The sequence below is a fragment of the Carlito syrichta genome, unplaced genomic scaffold, assembly GCF_000164805.1.
Source record: "Carlito syrichta isolate Samal-C Ts95f unplaced genomic scaffold, Tarsius_syrichta-2.0.1 Scaffold288362, whole genome shotgun sequence".
Taxonomy (NCBI): Eukaryota; Metazoa; Chordata; class Mammalia; order Primates; family Tarsiidae; genus Carlito; species Carlito syrichta.
This window is the reverse complement of record NW_007232458.1, coordinates 13,752-26,316: the sequence shown is the minus strand read 5'-3', so window position 1 is coordinate 26,316 and position 12,565 is coordinate 13,752. Positions and strand designations below refer to the sequence as shown.

The following is a 12,565-nucleotide window of genomic DNA, read 5'->3' as shown; positions in this document are numbered from 1 at the left end:
GTTCTTTGTGGCCCATTTCCCCCAGGAATGATGCGATCTGGAACACCTGGCCAGGCTCCCTCGGGCTTGTCCGCCGGTCAGTGTTTCAGGCAGGTGTGTCCTCGGGCCACCGCGGTGGGCCCTGAGCCCTGGTGGCGGCTGTGCGACTGCCTTCCTGCCTTCTGGAGGAGGAGCCCGGCCTAAGTCGCTCCCCTCCGACCTGAGGAAACTCAGGGGTCATGGCCACCCTCTCAAGATCACTCTGTCCTTCGTTTTGGCAGAAGTTTATACTCCAGAAGCATGGCCGATAATCAGTCAACAAGAAAATCATGGGCGTTACAGAGAAGGTTCTTCGAAGACAAAGGATGTTATTATACACCATTTTATTTGTATTTATTATTATTATTTTTTGAGTTAGAGTCTCACTTTTTGTCGCCCAGGCTGGAGTGCAGTGGCACACTCATGGCCACTGCAGTCTCCACCTGCTGAGCTCAGGTGATCCTTCTGCCTCAGCCTTCCAAGTAGCTGGAACTACAGGCACACGCTACCACGCCCGGCTAATTTTTGTGATTTATTGTAGGACGAGGTCTTACCAAGTTGCCTACTATAAGTCTCGTACCCGCGGGCTCAGGCAATCCACTCGCCTCTGCCTCCCAAAGTGCTGGGACTACAGGCTGAGCCACCGCACTCAGCCTACCATAAGCCATTTTAGACAATGGTGTATGAATTCGTTTGCGAAGTTTGTTTTTTTTCTTTCCCTTTTCTCTCTGTGTTAGTACTGGCTGGTACAAAAGTCAACGAATTCTAAGTCAACAGAAAAAAAATATGCCGGGTGCAGTGGTTCACACCTATAATTCCAGCACGTTGGGAAGCTGAGGTGAAAGGATTGTCTGAGTCCGTGGATTGGAGATCAGCCTGGGGAACTTGGGGAGACCTCATCTCTACAATAAATAAAAAATTAGCCGGGTGTGGTGGCATGTGCCTGCAATTCCAGCTTCTTGGAAGGCTGAGGAGGAAGGATGAGTCCAGCAGGTCAAGGCTGCGGTGGCCGGGAGTGTGCCACTGCACTCAATCCCGGGCAACAGAGTGAGACTCCAGCTCAAAAAGAAAAAAAAGAAAAGCAAAGAAATACATGGTCACTCTAATATCAATTGTGATGTTGGAGAACAAATAATAATAAAAAGAAAAGATGCCGAACTCAGTGGCTCAGCCTGTAATCCTGTGCTTTGGGAGGCTGAGGTGAGTGGATTGCCTGAGGCCGCGGGTTCGAGACCCACTTGGGCAACTTGGTGAGACCTTATCTCTACAATAAATCAAAAAATCAGCCGGGCGTTGTAGCGCGTGACTGTAATTCCCGCTACTTGGAAGGCTGATGCAGAAGGATCACCAGATCCCAGTGGGTCGAGGCTGCGGTGGCCGGGAGCGGCCACTGCATTCTAGTCTGGGCCACAGAGTGGGACTCCAACTGAAAAAAATAAAATAAATAAATAAATAAATAAAAAGGAAAGAAATGTGGAGAGAATGCCTGTGCTGCTTCTGGAGTAAGGAAGGAAGCTTGTGGGATTGCCTCTGGGGCGCATCCAGCTCAGGGAGCAGTTTACTGCTTGGCCGCGACTTGTGTTCCGGGGCAGGAGCTGCTGGTGGGATCCTTCAAGGCTGGAACAGGACTGCCCTGGGCCAGCAGATGAACAGGCAATAGACACAGCCACCTCCTCGGACTGTTCTCTTGTCTCTGCTCTCACTCCCGGAGCATCCAGCCTCTGAGAAGCAGAACGCTTGTGGACACCGGAGGCCCATGGCAGCAACACCAGGTCCGGGCAGCTCAGTGCAAAAGGGGCTTGTGCTGGGTATTTGCACACCCCAGCTGGGATCAGAGGTTAGGGAGAGGACCGACACTGGCGTTAACCCAGCCTTCAAGGGCTAGAAGAGTCTGGGTCACCCGCCTGATGGAGCCCAGCCCCATCTAGAAGAGGACCCCACGTGGGCGAGAGTTCCCCAGGGGAGGAGCAGGAACGCGGATAATGAGAAAGTCTCACCTCTACCATCTCTAACTATAAGGGGCATAGGCGCACTCTGTCCATGTTTTCTCTGGGTCTAGACCACTTAGGGCATCATAGCTGACTCATGTGGCTGCATCTGGGGTATTCCCTTCTGCTTGGGCTTTGACCTGAAGTTGGTGCCCTGCGTTGTCCTCTGGGCACCTTGAGCTTACCTAAGCTACGCTGTGGCGGCATTTTCATCCCCTTGTACAACAAGGCCCTAACATGTACTTGCCTTTCAGCCTGGGCTCCCAGAGCCAACAGCTGGACACCCATGCGGGACGCGGGTGGAGGCGAGGACTCCGGGCTGATGGGGGGTGGCAGAAAGCAGCTCAGACTCCAGGTGTTTCTGGTCTCTGAGGAGCTGAAGGTTAAAGCCCAAGTGTGGACGGTTGGAGAGGAATCTCACACACTCAGCTCTCAACCCCGTCCCGTGCCCAAACTCCTAACCCCCAAATGTAGAAAAATTAGCTTATGTGTAAAGTCACGGAATTGTACACTTAAAACAGTAAACCTTATGCTACATGTAATTTACCAGAATAAAAAAAATTTTTAAGTTAATTCTGACAGTTTTTGCCGACTTCTTTACTGCTTTGACAGGGAGATGGAACTTTAGAGCTCCTTCTGCCGTAACGTTCCTACATTTTCACCAAGGCACAAAAAACATGTCAGCTATGGGCCCAACCTGCTGCCACAGACCGTGTGATATTTGAGTCTCCTGGCACGGCCTCTGTTTAGTCCAAGTTCCTGGCCTGGAAGGACGCTTTGAGTCAGGCAGCATTGGCCACTGTGTCTCTGACCTGCACCAGGAGACACAGGAAGGTTTAGGGTCCCCAACCCACCCGGAACAGGGGCTGCAGCCCAGGTAAGGGCCATGGATTTCAGCAGAGGAGGCCTGTGACAGGGAGCTGTGGCCTTTGGCTGGGTCCCTGAGGGGACTGGGTGTGGAGGCCCCTAGCAGGCCCCACACAGCTGGCAGGGGCCAGAACGGAGACAGTGGGTTTCTTCAGATGTTGGCCTAGGGTGGGAGGCTTCCAGGCAGGGAAGAGTCCTCAGGCCCCTTCCGTAAGCCTAAAGGAGAGGGTGGCAGTCAGCTGAGACTAGTCCAGACTTGGTTTTCTGGACAGTCATCCCCTCCTGTGCCCTCCACCCTTCCTCCCACCTGTCCTTGAGTAACCGTACACCAAGGAAATTGTTCAACATCCTCGGTCTCCAGCAAATTTACCAGATTATGAATAGCAGGAAATAGAAACTTCTGAAAAATCCTCTTCTGAGAAGCAGAAACTACAGGGGAAGGGGAGGGCCGGCTGAACACCCTTCAGCATCTGTCCCCCACAACGGCTCCTGTCTCCACCGCGTGAACCCAACTTCACAAACCTTCCTCACTCACAGCACGTGCTTCCCCCAAAGCCTGGACATGACCAAAGAGGAGTACGAGGTGGGCGTGCTGGGGATGCCCAGCAACTCCACGCCCTGACGTCCACCGTGATCCACATCCACAGCGACATCTCCATGCCCGACCACGTCGTCTGGTCCCTGTTCAACACGCTCTTCCTGAACTGGTGCTGTCTGGGCTTTATCGCCTTGGCCTACTCCGTGAAGGTGTGTGAGGGTCCCAGGGGGCATCTAGGAAGCTGCCTGTGAGCCGGCCAGTCCCACTGGCCCAGGTCGAACCAGGGTGAGGCTGCATGTCTTCGGGTGTGAGTTGGCGTGTCCCCTCTGCTGTGTGCCCTTCTCTGCATGTGTGTAGGCCCGTGTGGGGGGCTCAGGGATCTCCCAGGGCAGGACCAGGATGAGTGAGCTTGGGGCTGGCTGGGTCAGACTCGTTACTACCCCCAGCCCGAGAAATTCTCGTACAGCCCCCAACCAGAAACGACAGGACAGACCGTGGCATCCCAGGCCCTCTCAGAAAGCGCAAAGGAACGCAGCGGACGTCCCCAGGGTGGGGTGAGCAGCCACACTGGGGCCAAAGAGGAGGGAGGATGAGCCCTGAGGCTGCGGGAGAGTCCAGAGGAAGGGAGGAGAGGTCCCGAATCTCCGGGAAGGACAGGGGTCAGCCTGCCCAGGGTGGGGAGGAGCCGGGGTCCTGAGTCATGGGACCCCACTCCCCTCTGCGCTGCTCCCAGGCCCTTCACCATCTCGTCTCCCCAGGCGAGGGACAGGAAGATGGCGGGCGACATGAACGGGGCCCAGACCCACGCCTCCACCGCCAGGTGCCTGAACATCTCAGCCCTGATCGTCGGCATCCTTGCGACCATCGGCACCATCATTTTCATGATGTCATTCTCCGTGGCAATCTATCATATGCTTCAACACCTCCTAGAGAGAAACAGAGGCAACTGATGAGGGGCTCCGGGCCTTCGACTCGTGCCCTCCCCCACCCACGGCCGTCCTGCCCCCTGGGGCTGCTGGCCCCGGCCCCATCCTTCCCCTTCACTCAGTGGTTTTTGTCCACACGCTTTTCTACAGTGGCGGTCAATAAAGTGCATGTGTCTGATGGTGCTGCAGAGGGGGCGCTGCTGAGGGTCCCGGCCTGGTCCTGAGCCACAGGGGGGCCGCTGCAGGCCCCACCCGCCTCTGTGCAGCTCTGAGAGGGCAGGATCCACAGGCGTCTGGCCCCCTGCTGTGGGCAGCCGCTGAAACAGGGCCCTTGGGGGCGGCCCCTCTGACGCCAAGGTGGAGCCTGACCCAGGGGTACAGTGTCCAGAGCATCTTTGCACCCAGGATAAAGCTGCCTGGCCCTAGGCCGGCTGGAGCTGTGGTTCCGGTCCACGCGGCAGCTCAGGCCCCGAGGGACGCACGGAAGGGACCAGGGAGCGGCACGTGGACCTCAGACCCAGAAACTCTTGCTGGGCGGATCCGGCTCCGCCCTGTCCTGGCTGCTGCCTCCTCCAGTCCCCCGGGCTTGTCTCTGCTCCTCTGGGGTGAGCGGTAGAGTCCTCAGTGGCAGGGTGACTGCAGAAGCCAGAGTCAGAAGCGCTGGCATCTCAGTGCACCCCGCCCCTCTGCCCACCCTGCAGCGAGCACCCTAACTCTGGGGTCAGCAGTCAGCCTGGGGGCCACGTGGCAAGCGACAATGTACAGGAGGGCGCACGCTCCCTGGAGGTCCCACGTTCGAGAGGGCGACAAGGACGGAGGCCAGCTTGCAAGGGGCGGGGAGAGGCGGCAGGGACCGGAGCGGCCCGGCCAGAAAAGGGAGCTTCACTTTTTAAAACCACAGCCCCAGCCAGGCTCGGTGGCTCAGCCTGTAATCCCGTGCCTTGGGAGGCTGAGGTGAGTGGATTGCCTGAACCCGTGGGTTCGAGACCCGCCTGGGCAACTTGGCGAGACCTCATCTCTACAATAAATCAAAACGAGCCAGGCGTGGTAGTGCATGCTTTTAGTTCCAGCTACTTGGATGGCTGAGGCGGAAGGATCGCCGGAGCCCAACAGGTTGAGGCTGCGGTGGCTGGGAGCATGCCACTGCACTCCAGTCTGGGCGACAGAGTGAGACTCCAACTCAAAAACAAAAACAACAACAACAAAAAAAACCACAGCCCCATCCCAGTCCTAAATGCAGCCCCACAGGGAGCAGACTGAGCCCGCCAGGCTCTGAATTCTACCCTCTCCACCACCTGTTCCCTGGGGTTCCCCCTGAAGGCCCAGGAGCATGCAGAGGGACAGGGTGCATGGCAGGGTGTCAGGGCAACCTGCGTGCTCCCTCCAAGATGTTCCACTCCCATCCCCAAATGCATTCTTGCTGGTCCCACCCGTACTGTGACTTGGTGGGTCTGACAGGACCCTGCTCTTTTGTGGGCAGTTCTGTCCTAGGGTCACTGGCCCCTGTCCATCTGTGGGGACAGAAAGGAAAGACTCCTTTCCACACAACCCCGAGTCTTCGGACTGGACCAAGGACTGAGTGAGGTCAGAGTTCCCCAGGAGGAGGGGCCCTGCCACACCCCAGCTGTGGGCTCTGTCCCACCCGGTCCTTCCCAAGGAGCTTGGGGCCATTCCCTTGGGCAGTGGGCCCGGAAGAAAGGGGAAGCCTTGACACTGCAGGCATCACTGGACACAGGGCCCAGGTCTCCGACATGCAAAGCATCGTCCTGACCACCGGCGCACGCAGGGAACATGGGGGCCAAGGAGAGTGAGGCCGCGGCCATGGACCGGCCCCTCCAGGCATTTAAGAGAGAGCAGTGGGGGTGGGCACAGCCCTACACAGGCCACAGGCAGGCGGGTAACAGCCACCGTCCTGGGGACGACCAGGTGGCGTCTCCGGAATGGCTCCCACCACCTACCCCACCCGGACCAAAAGCAGTGGGAAGGAGAGCAGAAGGGCATGCCACCCTCAGGGTCTCGTGGGTGCAGGATGCTGGTGCGGGGATGCTCCCTTTCCTTACCAGTCTGGCCCAGTGGGTCAGAGGGACCCTGGCAGGAATCAACACATGGGTCAGACCCACCAATGGCACCCAAGTGCCTCTCGGCCAGATGCAGTTCAAGTCAGCCTGGGGCCTGGGGCTGTGGGCTTTGACCTGAAGCTTGTGCAAACCACAGAGCCGCACCTAACATCCACCCTTGGGAAGGGAGGTCTCCTTCCCAGCAGCGAGGCGCACAGTCCTGTGGATCTAGGGTTGCCATCAAGGTCACCTGAGGTCATGCCTCCCCAGCTCTGGCCAGCATGACTGTGAGAGCCTGGGCCTCTCGCTCTGCTCTTGGAGTGTGCAGAAGGCCCTGTCCGCTCAGAGCTTCCGCGGGTCAGCTGGGCCCTCTGTGGGATGTGTCGTGACTCATCTTCTCCTTCCGCTTCCTTCCTCTCCGTTCCGCAGGGCTGGACCATAAAAGCCCCTGAATAACGAATAACATTCGACCCACAGAGCTCCCCTTGGGAGTCTGCTTTCTGGGAATGTGGGCAGGAGCCCCCTCAAAGGCCTTTCGGGGCATCCCGGGGCCTGAGTTTCCCTCGAAGCGAAGAGGGAGCCATGGCAGCGCTGTGGGCCGAGGAGAGACACTGCCTGTCTCTGGTGTAACGTGATCACTCTGCCTGCGGCACAGACTCCGGAGCAGCAGTGACCCTCCCACCCCTGGGCAGGCCACGAGTGCCGGTCCCAGGGGAGGGGACTGCTGCTGGGTCTCGGACAGCTGCAGTGGGGTGGAGAGGCTCGGCCTGCCTGGCACTCGGTGTGGCCTGTGGAAGACGAAACCAAGGCTTCAGGCCAGAGTAGCCGGCCAGGTAGGGCTAACCCCGCTGCTCTGGGAAAGGCTGAGCGGAGAAGGCTTGAGGGCAGTGTCCCAGGTCTGTGGTTTGGGTGCCCCCTCCTCCATGGAGCAAGCACTTGTGCATCTGGGCTGGGGAGGAAGTCTGGGTGGAAGACAAACACGTGCATCACCGGCACGTGGACGCATCCACAGCCACATGAGACGAGACCCGGACGGAGCTTTGCCCTCCACAGGACCACCCTGCTCACAAATGCCGGGGGCTTGTGGAGGATGAAAGCAAGCAGCCCAGAAAGGCAGAAGGAACTGCTCACCCAGGACGGCAGAGGGGACCGTGAGGCACGTCTGCCACGCACTATGGTGGGCCTGGGGCCTCCTGCAGCCCCTGACAGCAGGTGCCGCCGGCCTCCGGGACTCCTCGCTGACGCCCTGACCTGCCTCGCCCCCTCGCCTCTCTCCCGGGCTGTTCTCCCCCAGCTGCGTCACCCTCTGACAGACAGCCTTTCCTTGTCCCTGGCGCTGGGCTGTCTCCCCCGCTAGCGCGTCAGCAGAGACGTCTGCAAGTGACCCGAGAGGGACGGGGCCGGGCTTCAGTGCTGAGTCCCGGGGACGGCGGGGCTGTGGCTCCAGCACCTCTGGTGCTGAGGCGGGGGCCGAGCCTGCGACGGGGGGCTCCTGCCTCCTCTGGCCCCTCCAGCTCCTCTTGGCCGGGAAGGAGGGGGCTGCCCGCTGCGCACTCCTACCAGCCACGGCTGGTGGGGATGGAGTGGGGGGGGTGCCTGATGCCCCCCCGCAGCCTTCTCCCAGGAGTGAGATGGCCCAGACAGGAGGGGGCTCTGGTGGGTGGTCCACAGCCACCGCCATGTCCCACAGCAGCCCCAGATGGGGGCTCCCTGGGGCGGGCACACCCTCAGTCTCCAGGCTGTAATTTGTGTTATATTTAGCGGGTGTCGCCGGGCTGGGCTGGAGGGCGGCCGGGCTATAAGCAGCGGAGAACACCCACCCTCCAAGCCCAGTCTGAGCGAGACAGAGACGGCGCTGGTACCCATGGACACATCGTTCCCCCGAGAGGACCCCCGGGCCCTGACGCCCCACAAGGCTGACGGCCCCGCCCACACGGCCCTCGCGATGGGGCCACCGTGCCCTCCACCTCGAGACCACTTGATCTGGTCGGTCTTCAGCACCCTCTACTTGAATCTGTGCTGCCTGGGCTTTCTGGCGCTGGTCTACTCCGTCAAGGTGGGCCGCCGGGGCTTCACGGGGGGACGCCTGGGCGGCGGAGGAGGGGTCCGCTTGCCGGGGCTCTGTGGGCGGCTGCTTGCGAAGGGGATACTTCACAGCAGGGTCCAGAAAGCTCCTCACCAAGGTGGGGGCTGTGAGGGCTTCTCCATCGAGACGAGCTGCTGGTCCCTATAGAGGGCTCGTGCTCAAGAAAAGAGCACAGAGTCCATGGACGTGACCCACAGAGACCTCTCGTCAAACAAGGGGCTTTCACAAGCTGTGGGCTCCTTGACAGAGTCCCTTTGGCTTCGGCTCCCGGGTGTCAGTGATGGGGGTCTCAGCACCCTGGAAGACGCCTCCCCCACAGAGGCCCTTGCAGGCTGGCCTGGGATGGGGCCGTAGCTAGGCGCCAGGGGCATGTCCCCTCAGGCCACTCTTCCTCCAGAACTTCAGTCCAGCGGGGACCCGTCAGGTGCCCTGGGCAGGGAGGGTGGGGCCCACAGGTCCCGAGAACAGTGAGAGATCCAGTCCCGCTGCCCCTCCTCCACAGGCCCGAGATCAGAAGGTGGCCGGGGACCTGGAGGCCGCCCGGCGTTTCGGCTCCAAGGCCAAGTGCTACAACATCCTGGCTGCGATGTGGACGTTGGTGCCACCCCTGCTGCTCCTGGGGCTGGTGGTGACCGGTGCCCTGCACCTGGCCCGGCTGGCCAAGGACTCTGCAGCCTTCTTCACCACCAAGTTTGACGACGGGGACTATGACTGACAGGCCCGGTCCTGACCCCGACCCGCCAGTCCCGGGCTTGGTGCTGGGCGTCTGGAACCTGACCCACAGGGCCCGATCCCTGCCCCTCCCTGCCCCGGCCCTCCAGCCCCAACATGGGTGACTCAGGCTGGCCGGGGCCTCCCCCTGGGGGCCTCCCTCACCCTCGAGGGTTCCCAGCCCCTGTCTCTGCCCCCAGCCTTGAGCCCTGCTCCTTCTCCACGGGGCTCAGCCTCGTCCCACGATTAAAAGTGCCTGGTTCCAGAAAGTGCCTCTGGGGCCTTGTTCCTGGCCGGGGTGGGGGAGGCAGCTACCCTGGGACCACCGAAGCCCCACTCCCCTGGACCAACTCCAGTGCCAGTGTCGGGCGGCCCCGCGGTTCAGCAGTCCCGTCACAGCCGCCGGACCCTGCCCTGACGGTCCCCGTCGCTCAGCCACTTGACGGCCTGCGGCTTCCAGGGCGGAGCTGCCTGAGTATTCCGGAACAAAGTTTGGGCACTCAGGCCTTTGATCTCGGCTGCCCTGTGGTCTAGTGGCCTGTGTTTCAGGGAACGTGTGTGGGTGTGCCGACCCCACATTTGCCCACTCCATCTCTGTGTGCATGTGTGTGTGTGACTGTGCGTGAGTCTATGCGTGTGTGTACACGGGTGCCCCGTCTGGGGTTGGGTGTGAGCCGCTCTCCTTCTGGGGCGCTCCGTCCGTCCCCGTGACCCTGGTGCCCCTTGAATTCTGAGAAATCTGAGCCCCACCAGGGTTTTCCCCCCTCCTCAGTCAGTGGGAGAGGCTGGGAAGGCAGGGCGGGGCGCATCCCATGGGTGGGGCTGGACGCACACACAGGGAACACCCGAGCCCAGACACAGCCTCCCTCCCTGGCTCTCACTCACACAACTGTGCTCAGAGAGAAAGGGAGAAAGTGGGGGCCGGCACTACATTTCCTGAGTTCCTGGGGCTGGGTGCGTGTCCTTGTGCCGTTCCACGCCCTCAGTGCACCACCTGGCAGCCCCCACTCCCACCAGAACCTGGCAAATGGGGGGCCAAACACAGCCCCTTGTGGCTGGGGCGAGATTCCTGGGGCCTGGCCGTGGCCAGCCATTGACGGGGGGGGTAATTGCAGGGGCCTTAATTGAGCTCCCCACCCAGGGTCCCCTCCCTCCCCAGGCGGCCCCCTTGCCTGCCGGCTCTTCCTGGACTGGGGGTGGGAGTCTCTGTCCAGCGGCTCGACTTGGAGCCCCCCGCAGCCCCCTAGGGGTGACACGCCGCAGCCGACTGCTGGCCCAGCCACCTCCATAGGGCCCACACTGGGACAGCGTGTGCAGGCCCGCCAGCCCTGGAGACAGAGGTAGGTGCTGGGCCGTGCCAGGGCTGGCCCCACAGTGGGCCAAGGACAAGGACTGTGTGTCAGCCTGTGCTTGGTCAGGGGTAGAGACGGTGCGCCTGCCCCGAGCCCCAGGTGCGGCCCAAGCAGGGATCAAGGTGTGCTGGGCACAGAGACGTCAGCGGGGCCAGCCCTCGAGTGGCTGCAGACATGTCCCCCGGGATGGGATGGCTGTGGGTCCCATGCTCAGTGAGAGGCAGTAACTGTTGGGCCTAGGCCCAGGAGCTGAGAACAGTGTTTGGGTGATCCTCCTCAGGGGAAGGGTCACCAGCACCACCTCGGTCCGGGCTCCGGCTTCTGGGTGGGCTGGCGGCCCTGACCCGTCACCGCCCCTCAGAGGGCCATCCCAGGAGGCGGACACAGGTGGCCACATATATGTGGCACGCACACGCAGCAAGTACTGGGCTACGGCCGTCTTGCAGAGCAGGGCTTCCTACCTCCTGGGCCTGATGGCTGTGACCACAGCATTCTGGGTCTGAAAAGCGCATCCGTGCTGCTGGGCCGGCCCCTGCCCCGCCCACGCTGTCCGCAGCACCTTGGCCTCCAGCGCCTCCCCGCCGGCCACCAGCCCCAGCCCACCTGCCACGCAGGCACTGAGGCTGTGAGACGCACGGTCCAGGGGCGCTGCCTTCCGCACCCTACTCGCTTCCTGCCGGTCCGCCACGAGCACGCCCCCTGACGTGAGTGCCACCCCGGCTCTGCCCTGCCGCACACACCAGGGCCTCCCGCACTCTTTTGAGTGAGCGCGGTGGAGATGGAAAGACGTGGCGCCCTGACTCCTGGCCCCAAAGCTGCCTGCAAGACGCCTCCGCCCACGTCCCTCCTTCTCTCCCGCTCATGTCTCCAGCTGAGGCGCTCGAGTGTCTGCTCAGTGCAGAACAGGGTGAGCTTCAAAGCTGCTGAGCCTTTAGGTGAAAAGTCCCTACGACCGGGAGGAGCCAATTAGAGGAATAAAGCTTTCCCAGCACCCAAACTTTAATTCCTTAGGCTGACGTGGTCTGGGGGCTGCTCCCCTTGTTCTCGGGAAACCACCGATGACCCATCCCTGGGGCTGAGGTCCCAGGAGTAGAGGCTGGACCGAGCCGCTGGCTGAGGGCACCTGCCCCGAACAAATGGACCCAGGGCCATGGCCTGGAACCCCTGCACACTTGGCCGAGGCCCTCTGCTGGTCCGCAGAGAGAACTGAGGTCTTGCTCTCGCATCCGTCTGTCCTCTTCTCTGGGGACGACACCCACTCCCCCACTTCCCTCCTCAGTCTGTGTGGTTGAGGAAGGATTGCTCCCACACCCCTCCCTGTGCCAGAGCCGCCCGGCCTGACAGCAGTGGCCTGGAGTCAAGAGGGGCCCAGGCTTGAGCAGATCCTGTGAGCACCCGGACCCTCGATGACATGCCATTCTGGCAAAGCTGCACCTCAGAGTCCCGAGGACTTCTGCAGGTGGCCAGGTCCCCTTCCGTCACACCCCTTGCCTCCACCCGAGGCCCGCACCTGCCTTCTACCTTCCCCGAGGAGCTGCCAGTCGCTGTGACCACAGAAAAAGAAGAGTCAGGTGGAGCAGGCCCCAGTTGCAGGAACTCAGGAAGACGGCCTGGGGAGGTGGCCAGGGATGGCGAGTGCCAGTGTCAGTCCACAGGGATCCACAGAGGTGGCATGGGATGCCACTCGCCCATGGGGCGCTAGGCTGGAGAGAGGCAAACAGCCTCCAACTTTAGGCCATACAGCCTGGACTTTCCTTGTGAGCCTGGCTGCGAGTGGAGGTGGGGGTGGGGATGGCCAGGAGGGTGTCTGGGAGGGGGGTGCAGGAGTGGCCAGAGGGCTGGCCCTCCCTAAAGCTGACAGCTCTGGCTGTCCAGGGCCAGATCCAGGGTATGTGGCTCAATGGGACTGGAAGGACCAAGGGTGCCTTGAGGATCTACACTTTTTTTTTTTTTGAGTTGGAGTTACACTCTGTCACGCAGACTGGAGTGCAGTGGCCGCTCCCGGCCACCGCAGCCTCGACC

At 61.2% G+C, this 12,565-nt stretch overlaps 1 protein-coding gene and 1 pseudogene across 1 annotated transcript; both read left to right on the top strand.

The window, feature by feature from the left end:
- The first annotated feature begins 3,435 nt into the window (after nucleotides 1–3,435).
- On the top strand, nucleotides 3,436–4,361 carry LOC103255721 (annotated as a pseudogene).
- Nucleotides 4,362–8,229: 3,868 nt separating this feature from the next.
- IFITM5 (interferon induced transmembrane protein 5) lies at nucleotides 8,230–9,212 on the top strand. The gene is made up of 2 exons (XM_008053676.1): nucleotides 8,230–8,450; nucleotides 8,983–9,212. The coding sequence occupies exons 1-2, from the start codon at nucleotides 8,259–8,261 to the stop codon at nucleotides 9,193–9,195; spliced, it is 405 nt and encodes a 134-aa protein (XP_008051867.1). The 5' UTR covers nucleotides 8,230–8,258; the 3' UTR covers nucleotides 9,196–9,212.
- Nucleotides 9,213–12,565: the final 3,353 nt, after the last annotated feature.

What these genes read in the sequence shown, in the direction of transcription:
- IFITM5 (XM_008053676.1), top strand. Translation starts at nt 8,259, where the DNA reads ATGGACACATCGTTCCCCCGAGAGGACCCCCGGGCCCTGACGCCCCAC. An exon ending in CGCTGGTCTACTCCGTCAAG is followed by an intron (nt 8,451 to 8,982) that starts GTGGGCCGCCGG and finishes CCTCCTCCACAG; the next exon opens with GCCCGAGATCAGAAGGTGGC.